At 36.6% G+C, this 25,829-nt stretch overlaps 1 protein-coding gene across 2 annotated transcripts in view; it reads left to right on the top strand.

Annotated features, from left to right (window-relative positions):
• The window catches only part of AGMO (alkylglycerol monooxygenase), a 413,111-nt gene that overhangs the window by 333,681 nt on the left and 53,601 nt on the right, over positions 1 to 25,829 (top strand). Inside the window, exon 13 of one of the 2 annotated variants that reach the window (XM_072650818.1) lies at positions 7,409 to 9,249. The exons of the other annotated variant lie outside the window; for it this stretch is intronic. Within the exon in view, the coding sequence (XP_072506919.1) occupies positions 7,409 to 7,441 (33 nt within the window). The 3' untranslated portion in view covers positions 7,442 to 9,249. Of the gene's footprint in view, positions 1 to 7,408; positions 9,250 to 25,829 lie in introns of those variants that run through there. 2 annotated transcript variants of the gene reach the window in all.

Below are 25,829 nucleotides of genomic sequence, written 5' to 3'. Positions count from 1 at the left end.
CACACCTTTTGGTAATTAGGCACTGGTTCTGCAGGGTTGTGATGCCCTCTGGCTCTAAAAAGTGTATAAGGATTGTGAGGTGTGGTTTTACCTGAAGGCTTAGTTTTTAGAAGAAGCTTTGTGTGTCCCATGAGACTCTGGGCAACTGTTAAGTAGCCCTGGGCTTTGAAAATCCAAATGTTGGTGCTTCCCTTTCTGGTAGTTATGTATACATGTAATGGTCAGACAGTTGGATTTGTCTGTTGATCTATGATGTATGCATTGCTTATGTGAGATAGTTGGAAGCATGTCTTTGATTTTGATTTCTCTGTACTTTCTCTGAAGTTCAGGATGCTGACTTTTTCCTCTGAACTAAGTGAATAATAGATGTGCTTGATTATTTACCCATCAGAAGTTATCTCTCCTTTTAGAAAAGGAGATCTAAGCACCTGTGGTAGCAGGTCCTCCTCTGTATGTCAGGGTACTTGCTTTTTCACAGGAAAATGTGGAAAGATTTATATGATGTGATGCAAAGTGAAGTGAGCAGAACCAGAATATTGTCCACGTTAACAGAAACATTGTTTGATGATAATTTGTGAATGACTTAGCTATTCTCAGTAATATAATAACCCAAGACAATTCCAAGGGACTTATGATGAAAGATGCTATCTGAATCCAGAGAAACAACTGATGGATGTCTGAATGCAGATAGAAGGTTACTTTTTTTAAACTTTATTTTTCTTTTTTTGTTGTTGTTCTATTTTCTTTCACAACATAAGAAAAATGGAAATAACTCTTGAACGACTGCATACATATGACCTATATCAAATTCCTTGACTTCTCAATGAGGCAAAAAGGAAGGAAGTAGGGAGAAAATTTGGAACTCAAAATCTTAACAAATAAATGTGAAAAGTTTTTATATGAAATTGGAAAAAATAAAAGCTGAAAAAATAAGAAACTAAGTTTTAGAGAGGTAAGACACTTATCCAAAGTCATACAAAGACATTTCCTAGATGTGATGAATCAAATGGTCAGTCATAACCAGTGATGTTTGCCTAAGGCTTTAGGACTTGCACAGTATTCTCTCTGTCTCATTTGATTAGAGTTAAGTCCACATAAGTGAGAGTAATGAATCCTCTAAAGCAATGATATGATTTGCACTGCTTATTTCCAATGATCTGGGAATAATTACCACATTTAACATAATTATAATTTTAAATATATGCAACAACTTCAAAGCATTTATTATTGGCACTAATCAGGATCCGGTTGCATATCAACTAGACATAAACTAGGAAAGTAAATATGTAAAATAATTCAGGTTATGCCTATTCAGTATAATTAACCAAAAAGTTAATGCAAAATTCAGCATAACCACTTACTTGACGGAGTGTCCTGTGGACCAAAATCTCAAATAGTTGGTTTTCTTTCTCTGATTTCAGATTTCCACCCCCAAAACCCCCACCCCAATTCAAACATCTTTTTTTTTTTTTCTGATATATAATAGTACCATTTTTAAGGTAAAAAGCCAGATAAAGCTTTTCTATGACATTTAAACTTCAACTAATTAGGCAAATAACATTAAAATATGTAAAGAAAAGTATATTTGACCATAGATGACATAAGGGAGCCAATGAACTTAACTAAGTGGAGTTTGAGGAGAAGGGTGACATCATCAGATCTGCACTTTAGAAAAATCACTTTGGCCACTAATGGAGGATGGATGGAAGTGGGGAGAGACTTGAGACATACAGATCCACCAGCAGCTATTGCAATAATTAAGGTGAGACGTGATGTGGGCCTGAACCAGCATGGAGGCAGTGTCAGAGGAGAGAAGGGTGAGAATTCAGGAATATTGTGAATTTAGAAGCAGCAAGACTTAGAAACGAATTTAATATGTGGGGAAAGTATAAATAAGGAATTCAGGATATTGAAAAGAAGAATATTGCTAAGACTTGGGACCACTTCAGGACTGTCTAGCATTGAGTTTTGTTTTTCATTCTCTCTCCTCCTAAAATCCCCAGTGCTCTCCCCTTTATGACTTCACTCTGTCCAGAGCATCAGAATTCATTGATCTCTCATTTTTCAATCCTCGGTTGTATCATTTATTCTTCCTTATTTCTCATATCTTGTTGGTTATCAGGCACTTTCAATGTTATCTCTACAACAGTTTTCTCATTCTCCCCAGATCCATGGCCAGTATGGGAATACCAAAATAATTCAAGCTATGCCTATTCAATATAATTAGCTAAAAATTAACAAAAAAAAATCAATGTAAACACTCATTTGGTGAAATGTCCTGTAAACTCGAAACTCAAATAGTTGTTTTTTCTGCTTTCAAATAAGATTTTCCCTCTAAAAATAAAATAACTATTTATTTTTGTTTTTTGATTCATGCAAGGGCTTAATTTTTTGAGGCAAGAAGTCAGAGGGATCATTTCTATGACATTTCAACTTCACTACACTAGATAAATAACAAAAACATGGAATAATAAATGGTATATTTGGTCGTAGAGACCACAGGGCTATTGGTCACACTACTCCAATAGACTCTTGACAGTTCCTCATCTCCACCTAACGCAGTTTTCTCTCCAATACTTTCTTTCCAACACTGCCAGGCTTATCTTCCCTGTGTATAAATCTGGTCGTCTTATTCTTCTCTTCCAAAAGTTCAGTGTTCAGTACTCCCAAATAAATTTATGTCATGGATATATTTTTGTTTTATATCACTTTAAATTCTTAAATTAAATTCTTCCTTCCACAAAGAGCCATCTCTCTCTCTCTCTCTCTGTCTCTGTCTCTCTCTCTGTTTTTCTCTCTGTGTCTGGGGCAGGGAGTGTTTTATCTGTGCAGTAAAATGTCAGCTCCATTAAGGCAAGGACTATTTGTCTCCTGTGGCTAGCACAGTGTCTAACACTGGATAAGTACTTAACAAATATTTACCGAGTTAAATATAAGGAGATTCCATTATGCTAAAGAGAGTATTTGATTAGTAAACTGGGGCATCTATGAAGGGTTCTATTAACTACATCACTTTAGAAACCAGAGGGGGCAATATAGCTTTTGAGTTTCATGCAGCTGCTGTGCCAGTGGAGTAATCTGGGCTCCTGGCCCAGTGTCCAGCATCTGGGCAGCCACACTCACAGATCGGTCTGTGGTTTATAAATCTGGATTTTCATACAGTTGGAGACATAACTTTGTGTTATCCAAACTGCACTTAAGTATGAGGTCAATGGATAGGGACATACATTTTCTTTCCAATAATTCAAATAGTCACCTTTTTTGTAAAATTTATTATCCCAAACCTACAGACAGCTGCTTCTGCAATTCCTCTAAGCAAGGCAATAGGTACCCTGAATCAACTCTCTTATGACAACTCTCTGGTATCTTGTGGAAGCCTTGGCACTGAAGCAGATGCTTCTTTGACTGACATTTGCTTATTAAAGACAATAACCTTTAGATCAAAGTCCAATTTGCCAACACTGTCTTCTAGGCTCATAGACTGAAGCCTGAATCAATGGCAGTAATGATCACCAGAAGTAGATTTATTCATCCTTTGTGAGATTCTCTCTAGAGAAACCCAAGCCATCATTCAGCAAGAAAGGTTGAAATAGTTTAACTGCTGGAAGTTATTTTGCTAAAACCAGTATCCTGAGAGAGTAATTGCTGGAATGTGTAATCAAATTGGCTTAAAATAAAACCCTAATCTCTGGAAAAGTTTCTGGGGTTAGTGTATGATCTGTCTATCTGATGGAGAGGGAAGGAGATGAAAGATTTAATCAGCCTTTGCTTTTAATGGGATATTCTAGGAAAACACCTTTTTATTCCTATGAAGTCATCCCTTAAACACCCTGGACAGTCTCACTATGTCCACGAAGAAGGAAATGAACAGTGGAAACGTTTAAGTGTTGACTGATAGTCTGGCTACAAGATACAGAGCTGTTGTTTGAGCCTCTCGTGAATTCTTTTCTCCTCCCCCGTTGCATGCATTCGCTCTGGATTCTTTATTAATCCCAAGACCATCCTAGCAGTGTGTCTGTCTCTGTGGAGTGAAGGAGTTCTATTAAGCACAATTAGAAAGGATTCTTAAGAGAACAGACTATTGTCAAAATAGACAATTGAGCACATGAAACAGTAATTTGATGTGGGGAGCTCCTGGTGTGAGAACTGTCTCCTAACTGGCCATCTATAAATTACAGTTAAAAAACAACAAAGGAATCATGCCATCCAGGGATCGTGCATGCCTTTGGCAATCTAATGAAACCCATGGTCCCCTTATCAGGAAAAAAGGAAAGAGGGTTACTTATATATGGAGAAAATTTTCATTTTTAATTGGATGTTAGTGAAAATAAAGATGTGTTTTTCCTGTCCCAGTCCATATACCCTTTTATATCTATCTTGTGGGTTCCTGGACCTTAGGTTAAGAACCCCCAATCCCACAGCTGTATTTTATGTCTGGAGAAATTGAGGCCTAGAGAGGTTACTGTAAATCATAAGGAATATGACATTGAGATTAAGGTATTTGTCCAAGGTCACATAGTGAAGCAACCAATTAATAACCACTTATCAAGCTCCCCGCCCTAACTATGCATTATGTGTTAGGCATCAGGTATTCACAAAAACAAGGTAATTCCTATCCTGAAGGGGCTTACAGGTAGAGCAGCAGACATCCATGTGTAAATCCAAGACGTATCCTGCATATACGTGAAATCAGTGCAGGTTCAACTCTACTAAGTTTCTAGGATGTGGAATCCCATCTTCCTGACTCCAAGTTCTAGGCATTCAGAATTTGTAGTGTTAGAGATATAAGTAAGGTATATTCTCCCTATTTTGAAGAGGGGTGCAATTCACCTCTGTAAAACTCTATTATGAAGTGTTATAGCTGTGTAATTGAGGCTTTGAGTTCCAATCTCAGTCTTACCAATTACTATCTGCTTGACTTTAGGCAGGTGACTAACTGGACTTGCTAGCTGCTGACAAAGTTTCATTTCTGCACTCGGTGTGCTATCACTGGGAAAGGAAACCGACTAAATTAGACATGGCTGGCAATAAGAATTTTGCATATTAGCACCACACCAGCACAAGGGGATGGATCTTGGTTCTCCTGAACATTGGGGTGTAGAGAAATGTTGAACTATGAAGTAAGGGGTTGTTGTAGGGCTGTGTTGGGGGGTCTGCAATCAGATTGCATCAAACTAGGAATTTATACTAGATCTACATTTTTTAAGTATATACAGTTGGAGTTATTCCTCTGGAATTCAATGGCCCCGGTGCTCTGGTAGGCCAGATGGGTGTGTTGTTATAAAACATGAATTTCTAAGGCTTGGGGTTAGGATCCCCTCTCTGCATGAGAAAGGTCATTATCACCCGAGCTGTCCATGTGCCCTCATACCTCAAACCAACGAAATGCATATTCCTGGTTCAAGCCCAGGAATTTATGAGGAGAAGACAAAGGAAGACAAAGCACAGTCTGTAAAAGAATCATGGAACACATGTAGAGGCAGGCATTATTTGTCTCCAATCAAAGAGGTAGAGAGTAGAAATAATCCAGTTTGTTTTGCCACCATTGATCAGAGCAGTTGGTAGTTCTTTGGTCATCTCCCCCTATCTTACCCTCCCCACACAATGGTCTAGGAAGAAAAGAAAGGAAAAAAAAAACATGTCTGACTGCTGTTCAAACTGCCATAGCAGCTCCTAGTCCACATTACTTCTCAGACTGCTTCCCTCAGTCCCATGAGCAAGAGTCTGGGCCTCTCGCTAGTAAGGCAAAATACTGTGCCCTAACTCTTCTTCCTTCCTGCCCCATTTACATTTTTATTATTTTTTTTTAGTTCCTCCTCATTTATAACCATGTGATACTCACTTCTGGATCAGAAGATGAGTGAAAAATTCTAAATCTCAGTATTCTCTGTGAATTCAGAACATTTTTCTTCCCCATTGTGCAGGAAGCCTTACACATACATTGAATTTAATAATGCATTTCCTACCCGTACTATTTATGTCCTCACCTTAAAGTCATTTTACTTTCTTGTATATAACTTTTTTAAATGCTTAATGTTTCCTTGATGATCTACTCTGTAATATTTTTACATCACTATCACTTCCTCCCTATCCCCCAAAATAAAATCTTGCCTTATAAAAATAAATTTAATTAAAGTATGGAAATTCACAAGTTGCCTTCTCTGGAATATACATGCGTACATATAGCATATACACACATATATACATACACACATATACAGACATTTATATGTATATATATATATATATGTGTGTGTGTGTGTGTATGTATGTATGTATGTATGTATGTGTATATGTATATATCATTCCCAACCTCTACTCCATAATGTCAGTGTCAAGATGTGGAAAGTAAGATTCATCATCAAACATCTCCAGTCAGGATGGGCCATTTTAGTTATTCGAACTCTAAAGTTTTGAACAGTTATTTTTTTTTTACATTACTGCATAGTCCCTGTGTGTATTTTTTCTCCTTCTTCTAGTCAGTTCATTTTGGAGAGTCATCTGGAATTTTGGCCAAAGAGTTACTAAACTGCATATACCCTTTGATCTAGCAATACAACCACTAGGTCTATTTCAAAAGATGATTAGGGAAAAAAGAAAAGAACCTATATTTCTCAAATATTTGTGGCAGTTATCTTTGTGATGGCAAAGAACTGAATATTGCAGGGATGCTCAACAACTAGGGAATGACTGAACAAGTTGTAGCATATGATTGCAATGGGATACAACTGTGTTATAAGAAATGACGGGCTTGATAATTTTTGAAAAACAAGGAAAGTCTTACAGGAACTAATGAACAGTGAAATGAACAAAATGAAGAGAACACTGTACACAATAATAGCAATATTGTTTCAATTTTCAATTCCAAATTTTCTCTCCTTCCCACAACCTAGGGCAGCATGTGCCTCAATCACTCTTTTCTGTTATCTGCCCTCCCTTCTATTACCCCCCTTCTCCCATCACCCTCCTCTCTATTTTCCTGTAGAGAAAGATAGATTTCTATACCCCATTGCCTGTACGTCTTATTTCCCAGTTGCATACAAAAACAATTTTTAACATTTATTTTCAAAGTTTTGAGTTCCACATTCTCTCCCTTCCTCCCTCCTCACCCACCCTCACTGAGAAAGGAAGAGATTCAACATAGGTCATATATAGCCATGTAAAACACTTCCATAAGAGTAATATTGTGAAAGACTAACCACATTTGCCTCTATCCTGTCCTGGCCTTTGTTTATTCCATTCTCTTCCTTGACCTGTCTCCCAACAATAGTGTTTACTTCTGATTACGCCTTCCTCCAATCTGCTGTCCTTTCTATTTTCCTCTCTCTACTATCCCCGTCCCCTTGCTTTCCTGCAAGGTAAGGTAGATTTTCATACCCAATTGAATGTGTGTTATTCTCTCCTTTAGGCAAATACAAGAAGGAGAGTTTCCCTGGAATAAACCTGCCCATTTAACACTCCCTCTGGGTGTAGATAGACCCCTCGGCCTTTGTTCTCTGAGCTTGGTGGAGGAAGCACTAACCAGAACCTCAACATATCTATTTACAAGATCCAGGCAAGAGAAATCTTTGACTCTCCTGGAAACCCTATTGTTGAAGTTGATCTCTACCCTGGAAAAGATCTGTTCTGAGCTGCTATGTGCAGTGGTGCTTCTACCAGTATTCATGAAGCTCTACAACTCTGACACAATGATAAGACCCGCTATATGGGAAAAGGATTCTCAAAAGCAGGTGAGCACATCAATAAAACTATTTCTTCTAGCCTTATTAATCAAGAAACTGAATGTTGTGAAGCAGGAGAAGATCAACAAGTTGATGACAGAGATGGAAAGCACTGAGAATAAATCTAAATTTGGTGAAAATGCCATATTGGGAATGTCTCTGACTGTTTGTAAGACTAGAGCTGCTGAGAAAGATGTCTCCTTGTATCACCATATTGCTGACTTTATAGGCAGTGATGGAGTCATCCTACCAGTTCCAGACTTCCATATGATCAGTGGTGGATCCCATGCTGGTAACAAGCTGGCCACATGGGAGTTCATGATCCTCTCTGGTGGAGTAGTAACCTTTAAGGAGGAAATGAGCATTGAAGTTGAGGTTTACCACACCCTGAAAAGTGTGATTAAGTGGAAATATGGATAGGACGCCACCAACTTAGGGGATGAGGGTGGCTTTGCTCCCAACATTCCAAAGAATAAAGAAGCTCTGGACCTACTAAATAATACTATTGGTAAGGCTGGCTATATTGATAAGGTCATAATTGGCATGGATGTTGCTGCCTCTGAATTCTTCTAATCTGGGAAATATGTCTTGGACTTCAAGTCTCCTGATGATTCAAATAGATACATCTCCCCTTTTGAGCTTGGGAATCTCTACAAGAGCTTCATCGAGGACTATCCAGTGATCTCTATTGAGGATCCCTTTGACCAGGATGATTGGGAAGCCTGGAAGAATTTCACTGCTCCTGCAGGCATCCAGGTGGTAGGCAATCCCTCACTGGTACTCACAGTACCAATCTCACAGTGACCAATTCCAAGCTAATTGAAAAGGTTGCAAATGAGAAGGCCTGCAACTGCCTCCTACTCAAAGTGAACCAGATTGGCTCCATGACTGAATCTCTCTAGGCATGCAAGTTGGCCTAGTCCAATGGATGGGGAGTAATGGTTTCCCATCATTCTGGGGAGACTGAAGATACCTTCATTGCAGACCTGTTGGTGGGTCTCTGCACTGGGCAGATCAAGACTGGTACTCCCTTGTGTGTCTCAGCATCTGGCTAAGTCCAACCAGCTTCTCAGAACAGAGGAAGAACTAGGCAGTGAGGACAAATTTGTTGGAAGGAACTTCAAAAACCCTCAGGCCAAGTAAACTGTGGCCAGGAGGCCTGGGAACTGGTAGCCACCAGTCACCTCTGTCGAAGTCTGCTCCTGTCCTAAGAACCACTAGACCAGTCTTGTTTTGGGTGCAAGGGCCACTGCTGTTTCACTTCCCTCTCCCTTCCACTTTTATGTGATGTCGTCTCTGCTTCATTAGAACTGTCTTACAGCAGAGACTACCTAATCATATGGATCTCTGTTGAAGACCCTTATCATCCTGTGACTGGGATAGAATGCCTTTTCTCAACCCCAACCCTGCTGTTGAGGTGTGGAGCTTTGTACTTGTGATGACACCTTGACAAGCCTACAGGCCAAAGCCTTATCAGCTTCTATGTGCAAAATACAAGTAAATAAATAAAAGTAAAATTATTCAGTAACTCATTGGAATAAAAGCCAAATCTGATGAAAGTAAGGCTCAATTATTCTATCTCACTGCCCCTCTTCTTTTCCATTGTAAAAGCTATTTCTTGCCGCTTTTATGTGAGACTATTTGCTACATTCTTATCCCTTTTTCCCAGTATATTCCTCTCAACACTTAATTTTATTTTTTAGGTATCCTCCCTTCATATTCAGCTCACCCTGTGCCCTCATGGGTTGTAAATATCATCTTTCCATGTAGGAATGTAAATAGTTCAACTTTAATGATTCCCTTAAGGCTTCTCTTTCCTGTTTACCTTTTCATGCTTTTCTTGAGTCTTGTATTTAAAACTCAAATTTTCTGTTCAGCTCTGATCTTTTCAACAAGAATGCTTGGAAGTCCTCTCTTATCATTGAAATTTCATTTTTTCCCTGAAGTATTATATTCAGTTTTGCTGGATAGATTATTCTTGGTTTTATTCCTAACTCCTTTGACCTCTTGAATATCATATTTCAAGCCCTTTGATCTCTTAGTGTAGAAGCTGCTAAATTCTGTGTTTTCTTGGTTGTATTTCCACAGTACTTGAATTGTTTCTTCCTGGCTGCTTGCAACATTTTCTCCTTGACCTGGAAATGCTGGAATTTGGCTACAATATTCCTAAGAGTTTTTCTTTTGAGATGACTTTTAGGAGGTGATCAGTGTATTCTTCCTATTTCTATTTTAATCTCTGTTCTAGAATATCAGGGCAATTTTCCTTGATAATTTCTTGAAAGATGATATCTAGGCTCTTTTTTGATCATGTTTTTCAGGTAGATCAAAATTTTTAAATTATCTCTCCTGGATCTATTTTACAGGTCAGTTGTTTTTCCAATGAGATATTTCACAGTCTTCTTTTTTATTCTTCTGATTTTGTTTTATAATTTCTTGATTTTTCATAAAATCATTAACTTCTATTTGCTCCATTCTCATTTTTAAGGAATTATTTTCTTCACTGAGAATTTGGACCTCCTTTTCCATTTGGCCAATTCTGCTTTTTAAGGCTTTCTTTTCCTCACTGGCTTTTTGCTATTTGGGTTCATCTATTAGTAAAGGTATCCTTTTCTTTAGCATTTTTGGGGGGCTGATTTAGCAAGCTTTTGATTCATTTTTCATGATTTTCTTGTATCCCTCTCATTTTGTTTCCTAATTTCTTCTCTACTTCTCTTACTTTGATTTTCAAAATCCTTTTTGAGCTCTTCCATGTACTCAGACCATTCCATATTTTTCTTGGAGGCTTTGGATGTAGGAGCCTTGATTGCTGTGGTCCCTCCGTTGTATGCTTTGACCTTCATTATCATAAGAAAATGCCTTTTCATCAAGAAAGTAAACTTTTATAGTCTTATTTTCTCCTTTTATCTCATTTTCCCAGGCAATGACTTGACTTTTGAGTTCTTTGTTAAGTGGAGAGTGTATTGCCCCAAATTTCATGGATTTTCTGTAGCTGTTGTCAGAGATATCTCTAGGGATGTGTAAATTCTCAATTCTTCCAAAGCGGTATGATCAAAGGAGAGGTGTTAACTCCTCTCTTTGCCTGCACTCTGATCTATGAGCAACTAGGAACATCCTTTTCTGCCCTGGAACAGTAAGTAAGATTTCCTCTCCACAGCCACCACCAACTCTGACATGCCAGTGCTCCTCCTTGCCCCAGAAATTCCACCCAGGAATGTGAACCAGTTCAGACACTTGATTCCCCCACTGTCTGTGGGCTGAGAACTCCAGAAGCAGCCACTACCTTGGTAGTGGTTGCCACCACCCTGGGGCTGGACCAGGACTATGTTCCCCTCTCACTCAGGTGAGAGAGTTTTCCCACTGATATTTGAAGATGTCTTTGGCATTTGTGAATTGAGAAGTCTGGAAAATACTACAGCTGCCAGTGATTCATCACTCTGAGCCCTGCACTAGTCCTGTCTGTGTTGGTGCAGCCTATGCTGGGCTGCACTCTACTCTGAGCCTGATGCATTAAACCCTTCCTGTTGGCCTTCCAGATTGTCGTGGGCTGAAAATCTCTTTCACTCTGCCATTGTGTGGCTTCTGCTTCTCTAGAATTTGTTTAGAGTAATTTTTTACTGGTATTTTGAAGGGTTTGGGGGGGAAAGCTCAAGCAGATCCTTCCTTCTACTCTGCCATTTTGGCTCTGCACCCCAGCAATATTTTTTTTTTAAGAAGGACTTTTGAGGGAATAAGTCATTTTAACTATTATCAATATCCAAATTACCAATAAAGGGGGTAAATGAAGAAAGATGTTATCTGCATCCAGAAAAATAATTTATAAATAGAAGTAAATATAAAATAATTTTACACACACACACACACACATCTATTCATGTCTAATGATAACCATCTCTATGGTGAAGGGAGAGAGAAGAAAAGGTAGAAAATGAATGTTGCATCATAATTTTGTTATATATTTACATAAATAGGAAGTGGTATATTATAGATTTGCAGTTTTATGCGCAATTATCTTTTTTATTACACCATATTATGGAAATACTTATATTATTCTTTAGCTAAAAATAAAATACAATTTAAAAAATCATCAGGACTCCTCACATTTCTCCCACTCTCTACCTTGTCGGTATGACACACTGACATTCCCTCATTTCTTTCTGTCATTTCTTACTACTTTGGACAAAGGGCACATGCAGGCTAATGACTGTTTATAGTTTTAAATTGCTTTCTCACATTCTTTCATTACTTCATGTTTCCATGAACAGTGAGTTAGTGAACTTTTCCCTTCATAGCTCTATTAACAAATGTCATATGTGTGTGTTTGTGTTTAACGTATTTCTCAGTCTGAAATTTTCATTTCAATGATTGTTAAGGATTTGGGATATTTTTCACATGGTTGTTGATAAGTTCCCTTCCTTCTCTGAAAAATTCCTGGTTATACATTTGACCTTGTCTCTCTTTTCGAATCCAAAGCATTTTTCTTGGAAGACCTGTGGCATGTGACTTAAATAGTGTACGAAGCTCCTCTCCTAGCATGAAGATGCCTTCGTCCAATACCCATCCCCTAACAGTCATAGTCAGTTGTCTGGACCACTGATGCTCTAAATGACTTTTCTAGTTGCTCCTAGTCAATATGTTGCATCAGCCTCTTTGGAATTTGCGTCTACCTGATACCCAAGCCAGCTATGTCCCTACATCACTCTGCCTCTTCTCATTTTAGTCCTCATTTTATAGCTGAATAAGCAAAGGCTTGATAAAGCCCTTCCATGGCTTATCTAGGGTCACGTTATTGTTGTGGTTTAGTCATTTCATTTGTGTCTGACTCTTAATGACTCCATTTGGGGTTTTTTGTTTTGTTTTTTTTGTTTTTGTTTTTGAAAAGATAATATAGTGGCTTACCGTTGCCTTCTCCAGTTCCTTTCACACTTGAGAAAACTGAGGCAAACACGGTTACAGTGACTTGCCCAGAGTCATACAGGTACTAAGTGTGAGAGATCAGATTTGAAGATAAGTCTTCCTGACTCCAGGCCTTGTACTCCATCCACTATGACACCTAGGGTCAAACAGCCAGTAGATGTTACCAAGATGTAAACCCACTCTTTCTCATCTTCATGTTTAACAATATTTCCACTACAATAGCCTGCCTCTAAATCAAAACATGTATGTACTTATCTTCCCCAACCCCAGATACATACACACACACATACTTAAAACACTACATTCTCTGTGTGTGTATACACAAATGCTATGTATATATACATACATATATACACATATATATATACATATATACTATATATACATATATATGTATAAATATACATATATATGTATAAATATTATTATTAAATATATTATATATACGCATACACACAAACAGAGGAAGAGCGAAACAGAGCACTAAATAGTGGAGTTAGCCATCTATACTTTCTTTTCTTGCAGCTTATCCTGATTTGTGGGAAGACCTCTATAGAACTTGATAAACTGAACTCCCGTGTTCTCCAGCATCTTATTTCCCTGTGTTTGAAGTCCATTCATATTGTCTACAAGAATTTAACCAATCAACTTTATACCTTTAAAATTAAAACTCCATTTTAAAGCTTAATTGGCAACATATTTTAGTTGTTCTGTGGTTTTTCTATTTGAAACTCTCCAGCCCTGACTTCTGCAAAGCTATCTCCATCCAAAGCCCAATGACATTTATACTACCCATAGCACACTCTCATGGGCCAACACTGGAAAACACAGAGATTCTTCCAACTCCCTAACCAGAAATAAAATAGGTGGATCTGGATTGATTTAACTTTTAGTTCTATTTTCTAGGGAATTATCTACTCATGTTCTTTTTTGTGTGTAACCTGCTTCCATCAATTCTAACCAGATGCACTTCTTGTCCTGCAGATGATACTGCAATAACTGCATAGTCTAGAGGATAATAACACTAAGACTTCTTGGAGAATGAAAGAATCCTCCCTCAGAGTTTATCACAGACTCTGAAAGAATACTCTTTTGCCATTGAACTTGGGGATGTCCATTTCCCTGTAGTCTTAGATGTAGTTGGGTTGCATTTTTCAACAAATTCCAGGAGCTCTCTCCAAAATATCCATGTGAAGATTAAAAACTTTTCCCCAACTAAATCTATTCTTTAGGGTTCATAGGACAATTGGTGCCAAATGAGGAATTATGCTTTTAAAATCGCACTGTGAAATTTTCTCTATTTTAGTCCCATGGATCAACAATTGTTTTGGAGCAGAGGCTTGTGCAATGTTGGTGAATTTGCTGGACTGTTTGAGTGGTGATAGTTCTAGGTCACACCTTACAGTTTTACTCATAGAGAAATGTTTATTAAGGACTTAGTGGACATTAGATACCATGCTAGGCATAGAGGATAAAGAGAGATCATTTCAGTGGGTTGCTGAATAAGCAAAGATAGAAGATCTGCATTATAAAGAAATTTATTACTGATTGCTAGATAACGTAAGTGAATTGCCAATAAACTTTCCCCTCTTTTGATCGCATGTAAAGACAATATAGATGCTTAAAAATACAATTGAATTGAAGATTTAATATATACTCAGGTAAAGATAAAGACTATTTGATTCAGAGAACTCTTCTGGTAGCATCAGTTAACAGTGTCATATTGGAGGAGAAAATTAGAATAATATGAATTGTAAAAGATCCCCCTCCCATGTTAGTATGTGTTTGCAGATGGCGTTTATAAATATATGCATGTATCAACATGCAGAATATAATCTAGGCTCCTGTTCTGTTCTTGTCCAGTGGTAGTTTGGTTTTAGTGATATTGTTATTATTAGCAATTGTAGCATTAACTCCCATTTCTGTAGTGCTTAAGTCTTTCCCAAGTCCTTTCTTCACAATAACAATTGGAGGCAGGTCATGAAACTATTAATATTCCTTTTTCTCATCTGAGAAAACAGTCTGGCAGAGGTTATATAATTTATCCAAGAACATTCACCTATTACATAGGGGAACTGAAATTCAAATTCAGTTCTCCTGATTATGGTCAAAGTTCTTCCCACTGTATCTGGCTTCTTCTTTAAATAAGTTCACCTGGATGGAAAAACTGTATTTGGAGGAAAATAGCATTTCTTCCATTACAATAATAAGTATAAAGCAAAATTCCATCTATTTAATTGAATTCAAATAGTTTTTCTTACCATTAATATTTTATTAATGTGAATTAATGTCATTAATAAATAGAAGTTAATTGGTATTATATACTAATTAATTTTGTAACTCATTTTTCTACATTTATAAAAAAAAGTTCTATAAAATTAGACTTTATAACATATCTGAATTAGGACATGGTCTCCACTAGCATTGTAGTGGATGCTTGTGTAATTTCTATTAACAATCAGCCACTGAAAACAGTCAGCTTTTAATTTGGTTTTATCTACTTTTTCTTCTGTTTCCAATTCTTTATCAGTTGATTTAGGTGTTTAAAGATATAAATCTTCTTGTAAGGACTGGTTTGGGTGTATCTTATAAATTGTCTCATTGTCATCTTTCTCTTTAATAAAATTATCGAGGGCTTCTTTGATTACTTCTTTGATTTTCACATTCTTTAAGATTAAATTGTTTACTTTCAAATTAATTTAAATCTTTTACATGTTATTTAATGCAATTTTATTGCCTTATGATCAGGAAAAATATATTTAATACTCCTGCTTTTCTGCATTTGTTGAGATTTTAATGCTCTAATACTTATTCAATTTTTAAAGTTATCATGCACACCTAAGAAGGGTGCACACAATCCCATACCAATCAATATTGCCCAAAGTTCTACCATGTCTGATTTTTTTCTAAAATTCCATTAATCATCTGATTTCCTTTCATTTTATGGTTAAATGTATCTACTACTTAGAAAGGGAATTTAAGTTGTTATTGTATTATAATTTTCCTACTTCCTCTTCTAAGTCATTTAGATTTTCCTTTGAGAATTTAGATGCTATGCCATTTGTTTCATCATATTCAGTATTTATGCCAACTTATTCTCTATGATGTCTTTCAGTAAATTGTAGTTTCCCTGTTGATCTCTGTTATTTTAATAATCATTTTTCCCAATTACATATCAAAACAATTTTTAGCATTCATTTTTACAAGATTTTGACTTCCAAATTTTTCTCCTTCCTCCTCTTCCTCTCTTCCTAAAATGGTAGGTAATTTGTTATGTTATACATGGGCTATTATGTGAAGCATATTTCCATATTATTCACAGTTGTGAAAGAAGACACATATCCAAAGAAATAAAAAACATAAAAAAGAATAAAGTGAAAAAAAAGTATGCTTCAACTTGCCTGTTTTAGAATCGATCAGTTCTTTATCTGAATGTGGATTTCATTTTCCTTCATTAGTCCTTTGTGCTTGTCTTGGATCATCGTGTTGCTGAGTATAACGAAGTCATCATAATTGATCATCACACAATGTTGTTGATACTATGTACAGTGTTTTCATGGTTCTGTTCATTTTACTTTGCATCAGTTCATACAAGTTTTTTGCTTTTATTTTTCTGAAATCTGTCTGTTCTTCATTTCTTATCGCACAATTGTATACTGTTACATTCATATACCACAACTTATTCAGCTATTGAAGGCTATTGATAGGCATCCCCTCAATTTCTAATATTTTTTCATCATGAAAAGGACTGCTCTAAATATTTATGCACATTTAGGTTCTTTCCCCCTTTTTTATGATCTCTTGGGAATACAGACCTAGTAGTGGTATTGCTGTATCAAAGGGAATGCAGAGTTTTGTTGCCTTTTGGTCATTGTTATAAATTACTCTCCAGAATAGTTGAATCAGTTGACAACTCCACCAGCCGTGCATTAGAGTGCCATTTTCCCCAATCCTCTCCAATATTTATCATTTTCTTTTTTTTTTTTTGACATATTAGCCAAACTGATAGGTGTAAGGTGCTTTAATCTTCCTTTTTCTCAGAGTTGTTTTAATTTACATTTCTCTAATCAAATGTGATTTAGAGCATTATTCATATGCCTATAGATAGGTTTGATTTTTTCACATGAAAACTGCCTGTTCACATCCCTTTACCATTTATCAGTTGGGGATGACTTGTATTCTTATAAATTTGACTCAGTTCTCTATACATTTTAGAAATGAGTCCTTTATCACAGACACTTGCTGTAAAGATTGTTTCCCAGCTTTCTGCTGCCGTTCTAATCTGAGCTGTATTGGTTTTGTTTGTGCAGAAGCCTTTTTAATTTAAAATAATCAAAATCATCTATTTTACATTTTGTGTTACTCTGTATCTTTTGTTTGGTCATGAATTCTTCCCTCATCCATAGAACTGACAGGTAGATTATTTCTTGTTTTTCTGATTTTCTTACTGTGTCACCTTATATGTCTCCATCATGTACCCATGTTTATCTTATCTTCACATATGGTATGAGCTGTTCGTCTATACCTTGTATATGCACTATTATTTTCCAGTTTTCCCCACAGTTTTTGTCAAACAGTGAGGTCTATTCCCAAAAGCTTCAGTCTTTGGACTTACCAAAGACTTAAGTTGATATGATCATTTGACATTGTGTCTTGTGCACCTAATCTGTTCCACTGATCCATTGTTCTATTTCTTAGCCAGCATCAGATAGTTTTGATGAATACTTCTTTTTAACATACTTTGAGATTTAGTATTGCTAAATCACCTTCCTTTGTATATAATCATTTCATTTATTTTCTCCATATCATAGACCATTTACTCTTCCAGATGAATTTACTTGCTGTTTTTCCTAACTGTATGAGATATTTTTGGTAGTTTGATTAGTATGGCACTGAATAAGTAAAATAAGTTAGGTGGAATTGTCATTTTGTTATGTTGGTTCAGCCTACCCATGAGGAATTTATTTTTTTATTATTTAAATCCGACTTTATTTTTGTGAACTGTTTTGTAATTGTGTTCATATAGTTCCTGGTTAGTCTTGGTAGGTAACGTCCCAATTATTTTATATTGTTTGCAATTATTTTAAATGGAATTTCTCATTCAATCTCTTGCTGCTGTGCTTTGTTGGTCATAAAAAAAAATGGTGATGATTTATGTGGATTTATTTTATATCCTGCAAATTTACTAAAATTAATTATTTCAGGTAGCTTTTTAAGTTGATTCTCTAGGGTTCTCTTAGTCTACTATCATATCAACTGCAAAGAATGACAGTTTTGTTTCCTCATTACTGATTCTAATTCCTTCAATTTCTTTTTTCTTCTTTTATTATTATAAATAATATTTCTAGTACTATATTAAACAATAGTGGTGATAATAGTCATATTTGCTTCACCCCTGATCTTACTGGGAAGATTTTTAGTTTGGCCCCATTATAGATGATTCTTGCTGATGGTTTTAGATAGATACTATTTATCCTTTTAAGGAACACTCCCTTTATTCCTATGACCTCTATTGGTATTTTATAGTAATGGGTGCTGGATTTTATCAAAAGATTTTTTCTTCCATTGTTATAATCATACTGATATAATTGTTGTTTTTGTGTCCTAACCCTAACCTAAATTGAACAAAATGAAATAATAATTACTTTAATTTTACCTTTTTTTTTTTTTTCAGGTCATCTCAATATAATAGACTCACACCCATGCCCTCTCTCTCTAAGTAGATTCCTTCTAACTCTTCCAATGATGATAAAGTTCTTTGGAGTTCTATGTGTCTTTTTCTCACTTGGAAATTAAGTAACTGAACCTTATTAAGTTCCTCATAATTTCTCATTCATGTTTATGTTTCTATACCTTTCTCAAATCTAGTGTTTGAATGTTATATGTTCTATGCATCTCTGTTCTCCCTGCAAGACATGGGATCTTCTGTTTCGTTAAATGTTCTTCCCCCTAAAAAATTATACTCTGTTTTGCTAGAAAGGTAATTCCAGCAAATTCTCATCCCAGATAGTTACTTTCCAGAATATCATATCCCACGTCTTCCACTTTATTATGGTAAATGCTAAATCTTGTTTGATTCTTATTCTAACTCTGTGTTATTTGAATTATTTCTTTTTGGATGTTGTCAGCATTTTCTCATTGAATGGATAGCTCTGGAACTGGCTATATTATTCCTGGAGTTTTCATTTGGGGATCATTTTCATCAATTTTTGGTATTCTTTTAACTTCTATTTTACCCTCTAGTTCCCAGATATATGGGCAGTTTTCCTTTAAATTTTCTTGAAATATAATTTTAAGTTCTTTTTCACCATTTCTTGCTTCCAGTTAGTACAATAATTTTAAAATTATTTCTTTTCACTATGGGTGAGTTTTTTTCTGCCATAATATTTCACATTTTCTCTGATTTTTTCCATTATTTTGACTTTCTTTTATTGTTTTATTTAATTTCTAAAGGAGTCATTAGCTCCCACTTGGCCAATTATAATTTTTAAGGAGCTATTTTCTTCAGTGTGGTTTTGCACTACTTTTTCCATTTGGCCAATTCTACTTTTTTAGGAGTTATTTTCTTCCTTATTTTTTTTCTAACAATTATACTGATCTATTGATTCTCTTTTCATATTTTTCTTTCATTGCTCTCATGTCTCTCCCTATTTTTTCCTCTGACACTCTGATCTTGAAAATTATTTTTAAATATATTTTTAGCTCCTCCATGAATTATTATTTGTCTTCTGCCCAATTTGTATTTTTCTTTTGCACATTACTTGGAGTTGTTTTCATATCATTGTTTGCTTCTTAGTTTGTGTCATGAACTTCCATGTGGCATAGTAGCTTTTTATTGTCAGGTACTTTTTTTTGTTTGCACATTTCTGGAGTCCATTTCTTGGCTTTGAACTTTTTTTGGAGTCGAGCTCTGCTCAGCTGCATGGCTGGGAAAGGTTGGTCACTATCCCAAGCTTTAGGTGTTTTTGTCCTATTATTTTTACAGTTAGCTCCGGGGGCTGTAAATATTCAGTGTTTCCAGTGTGATCTAGGGAGCGGTGTTTTCACTGCTCTGCTGGTTTGCACTCTGGTCTTTACCCAAGAATGGCCTTTATTTACTTGTTCCCACAAATCCCTCACTGGAACTATAACTAGTAGGGAGCATGCCCAATTGTGTCCAAAAGCACTAGTTCTCCTCTTTTCCCTGGAACTGTGACCCAGAACTGGGTAATAGGCAATGGAATTGTCAAGTGGTGCTTAACATTACACCAAGTGTTCTTACACAAATCCCTTGAAATATCTTTGAGGGCAGGTGTCCAGTCCTTTACTACCTCTTGGTTCTGAGAACTCCTAGTATTGCAGCTGCCACTATTGCTATCACTGCCCCCTCCCTACTCTAAAGCCACAGTCAGTTTTGCTGCTGCTTTGTACTCTAGCCAACCTCAACTCCAACATTGAAGACTTCTCCTTTGGACTTCCTCAGCTGTGCTGGAATAAAAAATGTGACTTATTCTAACTTTTGTTGGTTTTTTCCCATTTTAGAATTCAATTTGATGTGATATTTTAAAGCTACTTGGAGGGGAATGCTGGGTGAGTTCAACTACTATGCCTTCTTTACTCTGTCAGCTTGTCTCTACCTCTTCATAATACCATATTCTAAATGAGCTTCCACAATAGTAGAACTCTTTCTTTTCGATTGATTTAATTTTTTTCCTTGACCTAAGAGTTAGGAATTTCAGCTACAAAGTTACTAGAAATTTTCATTTTGGGGTTTCTTTTAAGAACTGGCCAGTGAGTTCTTTCAGTTTCTCTTTTGCCTTCTAGTTCTAAGACTTTCAGGCATTCTTCCTTTAAAATTTCTCAAAATGTGACATATATATGATTATTTTCTTATTGTTGCTGTTCATAACATTTAGAGTGAACCAATGATTCCCAAATTATATCTCTTTGATCTTTTTCCTCATTATTGATTTTTCTATCAGATGTTTCATTTTTTCTTCTAATTTTCAGTGTTTTGACTTTGTTTTATTGAGTCAGTCAATTAATAAACATTTCACGTGCCTACTATGTGTCAGGCTCTGTTAGGCCCTAAGTTATTAGCATCTACTTAGCCAATTCTGTGTTTTAAAGAGTTATTTTCAGTAACATTTTTTCCCTCTTTTACCAAACTTTAATTCTGTTTTCATAGCTTTGTGGATAGCTATTTTTTATTTTCTCATTCTTTCATTTTTCCCCTCTATTGTTTTATTTATTTTTTATTTACTTCTTTCTTTCACCTTTCTAGGAATTCTCATGGGCATTTGTGTTCAACCTATTTTTTTTTTGAGCCGTTGCTTGTAGATATTTCCACGTAATAGTTTTTTCTGTATTTGTATCTTGAATGTCATCATCACTTTAATAGCTCTTTAAGATCAAGATTGTTTCAGTTCTTTCAATCTACAACTTGACTTTGGATTTTATGTTAGGGGTAGATTCTTATCAGCCTGAGCATCTTCTCTTTTCACATCTCAGTCTGGGGGCCTACAAATTTTTCTGTGCTTCCAAAGTGATATGGTCTGCAGCGATATTTCTTCACTCCCCTCCAGGTTTGAGCTCTGCAAATTCCTGCCTGGGACTGGGTCTGGTGTCTTGAGTGTAGTTAATTTTAGAAGGCTTTTGCTATAGTTAGTCACTGTTAGCCCACTGGGTGCTTCTGCAAGTTCAAGTAAACCCCTTTTGTTGTTGGTTTCCTGCCCTGGTTTTTTCCACTGCACATTTTTGTACTGGATGAAAAAGTTAGAACTAATTCACTGCTCTTCTCCTGTGCTCTGAGCCACATAGGTAAGCCTATGGAATTTTCTTTATGTGCCCTATATAGCTTACCCCATGCCCTTTTGTGGCCACTCCTCTTCTCTCTGGATCTGTGACCTTGAACTAGGTAATGGGTGACACATCTAGGATCTAGGCATCCATTCTTATTCCCTGAGCTTTTCTGGGCTTCCTTGAGATCCCTTTCTATCTGCCCCAAGGCTTCCTGCCTTTGTGCTCTATCTTTGTTCCCTTCCTGTTCCTGGGTGCTGCAATTCTCCCACTCTGCTAAAGGCTGATGTGTTGGGCTAAAGGTTGAACTCGATCACACGGCTCTCCTCTTAGACACAGAGATGATGTGTTCCACCATGGCCCCTCTTTTCTTCCCTGGTTCCATGACACAGAACTGGGTCATGGTTGACGGAGCACCAGACAATAATTCTTTCTGTTCCCAGCACTAGTTCAGGGGCTCCCTGGGATCTCTTCTTGTCCCAGTAATTCCTGTCCTGGCATTCTATCTCAGCTCCTTTCCCATCACTGGTCCATGACGATTGGAGTGTTTCTAGTCCTACTGCTTCTACCATTTCCACAAGGCTACACTCCTGGTCAACCACCACCTCAATGTCCCCAGACCTCTCTGTGTTCCTAAGCTCTGCAGGGGCTGGGGCAAATTGCTCATTGTGACTTTTTGTTGACTTTCCTAATCATATTTGGTTTGGTACATTTTCTAGGTGGTTGTGGAGGACATATGTTGTGAGAGCTAGGCTAAAATATTTCTTCTTATTCTGACCCCAAAACATTAGCTTTTGGCAAAGTAATTTACTAACATGACATGGTGCAAGTGAAAGATACAAAATATTAACACCACAAATATTGTGAACATTCTTTCACAAATACACATAGTGGCGACCAGAGTCAGAAAGACCTGAATTCACAGGCAGTCTCAAACACTTGCGAGTCGTATTGCCCTCAGCAAGTCATTTAATCTCTGTCTGACTCCGTTTCTTCAACAGTAAAATTAGGATAATAAGAGCACCTACCTTGTTGCGAGGAACACATGAGCTAATACTTGTAAAGTGTTTATCCTGGTACCTGGCATGCAGTAGGTCCTTAACAAATGTTCTCTTCCTCTTATTAATTATCTATATTAGCATTATTTACCATAAAGAGCACTTTCCTTGAGGACATTAGCATAGAGGCTAAAGCAGAATATGAGGCAGCATATGAACATAACTACTTCACTAGCCCATAATAACTGTCATAAAAATTCCTTCCTCAGAAGATGACTTGGGAGGGTGACCTTGAGTCTGAATGGTTTGGAGAAGGAAGGATGGAGACTCCGGGAAACCATTATGGGACAAAGACCTGAGCTTTTCAGGCAGGCTATGATGAGGCATTCTGGCATCCTTCTTTTCCTATGAGCCTCCTTGAATTTGAACTTACTTGGCACTCTGGGTGGTATGCCAAGTTTCCTTCCTTTCCTCTTATTCCAAGACATATCCAGGGACGAGAATTTTCTTGTGGGTATGGCAAGGTGAACTAGAAAAATACTACATCTGTTTTTTTTTTCCTTTTCTTATCTGTTTTCAACATTGTTGAAACATTGTTGAACACTTTGACTTTTTCTTTCTACTAGATTCCTTAATTTTTTTCATCTGTATGGTCTAAACAACTTCAGTCACTTTATGGATTTAAATATATTTTTAATAATTTAATTAGAATTTCATGATTCAAAACTTGTAAATAATTAACAATATATGTGTATATATAAAATATTAATTATACCTATAAATAATAAATCAAAACACCCTTGGCTGCACTTTTGTTAGATTGAAATCTGCCTTCATTTTATGCTTGTTAATTGCTGGGTGGTGAATAAATAAAATAAAACAAATATGATAAAAACATTGAGTTCACAGAGCTTCCATGCTAATGGGGTAAAGCGACACACACACTGACAGGTCTTGTAAAATGTGGAATAAGTGAAAATCCATAATTATTTTCTGGGATGGGGGGAGGAACGGAATCGCTAATTGATCAGCAATCTGGAAAAGCTCTGGAGAAGGTGAAGTCGAGGGAATTTTAGGGCATTTTCCACCTGGGATGGGGTGAGGGTCCAGCGTCAAAAGCAGCAAACTGAGTGGATGGAGACTGATTTGATCTCGCAATAAAGAAAACTCCCAGAAACTGGGCTTGCTCTTCCCTGAAGAGGATGCTCTGTTTCTTCTTTTGTTCTGAACGTTCATGAAAAGTTAAAGGTCAAGACCCTTTCTGGAGCGGCAGGAGGAGGTATTTGCTGCTGAGGTCATCCATGACAATTATCTCAAACATTGTGTGATAACCAAGGAATCATCGTTGTTCAGGAATGTCAAGGCACCAGACAGGAAAAAAATTCTGCTCCTTCTGGACGGCAAACGCTACCCTCAAGGAGGGGATCAAACTTTTTCCCTCCTGGAAAAAAAGTGAAACTAAAGTCTAGTGATGACATCTCAGTAATCTCTTACTCAAACTCATCCCAGTACCTTTCCAACTCTCCAGTCACATTTTCAAATTAATAACTTAATTTCCTTCCTTCAGTAGCTCTTCAGTCTATGCTATCCTTTCATGGACACAGAGAACATTGTCTCATCTTTTCCTTACTTGTTGTCCCTTCAGTTCTAGTACGTGTAGACGTTAGTGGGATTCAACTCCCCCATTGTTTGGTCCCTATCTTCTCCGCTTTCTGCTTCTTTCTCTCTGTACTGATGTTTCCTTGATCTGTTGAGGGCCTAATTTCTTTTCTGTGCATGTATGTAAACTCCAAGATTTCCTCATATCAAGACCAAGTTTCTGCTCACTTAATCATACTAAATCTCAGTGGAAAAAGGAGCAAATTCAACATGGGGGCCCAATCCAGGCCCTTGTCTGACAGGGAAAAAAAAAACTATAGATGTAAACTCAGCTAAAATGCAGATATCTAAGGATTTTGAGCAAAGAAATTGTATTTTAAGATCAACAATATAATAATAGTAATTATAGCTAGTATTTGTGTGGGGCTTTAAATGTTTTTAAAATAGTTTTTGATATGTTATCCCATTTGATCCTCATAATAACCTAAGGGTAAGTGCTATTATTATCTCTATTTATAGATGATGGAACTGAGGGTGATGGAGGTTTAGGCTTGCCCCAAGTCACCTAGTCAATACATCATAGAGACATGACTAAAGTTGGTTATCTCTGATTCCAAGTGAAACACTCTACCCACTACATTACCTTGCAGATTAGCAAATGTATTTGGGCAACTGCAAAAAGGATGGAGAAGGGACAATAGAAACCATCTGGGCTGAGCTTTTCAGAGGCTCTTACAATAGGAAGTATGGGCTAGGGGCACATTTTTGATGTATTCCATTGGGAGCATATTAAAGTTGAGGGGATAGTGAGGTTATCTAGCTAGGGATGTCTAAGTTTGCAAAGTGGGACTAGATTCCTAGGGAGATATTAGAACTGGATACACAAATATAAGAAATAGTCTTTGAAACATTTGAAAGAGAATAGGAAGAGAGAGACTATAGAGAAAGAAGGGCAGAGTGTCAAACACAGAGACTTGAGGGGACATTGATGTTGAGGAAATGAAAGGAAAGTGATGAATTAGAAAGGAGAGAAAGAAGTGATGGCCAGAGAGGTAAGTAAGAAATGAAAAGAAAACAGTTTTTTGGGAGTCAAAGACTGTTTACTGCTTATAAAAACTGCTAAGCATCCCAAAAAGTCAAAGAAAATGCTTAGCAAAGGCCATTGAATTGAGCAATGAAGCCATTGATGACCTTTGAGATCATACTTACTGCCCTCTATTTTTTTCACGTGTCAGTTAAAGATGATGAAATTAAAATTTTGGCAGGACACTGGGGAGCTCAGACTTCTATTATACTGAGCTTGGGGAAAACATCAATTTACCGAAATTTGGCAGGAAATAACATGAGAATATACACTAAGAATGTGAAAACCATTTAAAGGTGTTACGTGAGGATTTATCTGTCTTAAATTGTTCGTAAAAGCTCTTTTTCAATAGCAAATGGAAGTAACCCATGATTGTGATGATGGGGGAAGGAATCTGGAGAAACTGTAGCGTAATGAAATATTCTCTTGCTAGGAGAAATGACAAATGTGAAGAATTCAAGAAAATACAGAATCCTGATTTAAATACGGAAAGAAAACAAGTCTAGACGCACTGACCTCGATGGTATTAACCTTCCACTTTTCCCCAAAAAGCTGATATAAAAGAATATAAAACTAAATGATTTTTTTTACTATGAATTGGCTTAATATCTGAATTGTTTTTGTTAAACAAAAGAAAATTAAAAATTTTATCTGAAAATCATAGATTTAGAAGTATAAGAGACTTTAGTGACCACTAAGTGCGATGGCTTCATGGTACAGATAAAGAAATAGAGA

Source organism: Notamacropus eugenii, chromosome 3 (assembly GCF_028372415.1).
Source record: "Notamacropus eugenii isolate mMacEug1 chromosome 3, mMacEug1.pri_v2, whole genome shotgun sequence".
NCBI classification, from domain to species: domain Eukaryota; kingdom Metazoa; phylum Chordata; class Mammalia; order Diprotodontia; family Macropodidae; genus Notamacropus; species Notamacropus eugenii.
Note: the sequence above shows the minus strand (reverse complement) of the source record. Positions and strands in the feature narration are given on the sequence as shown.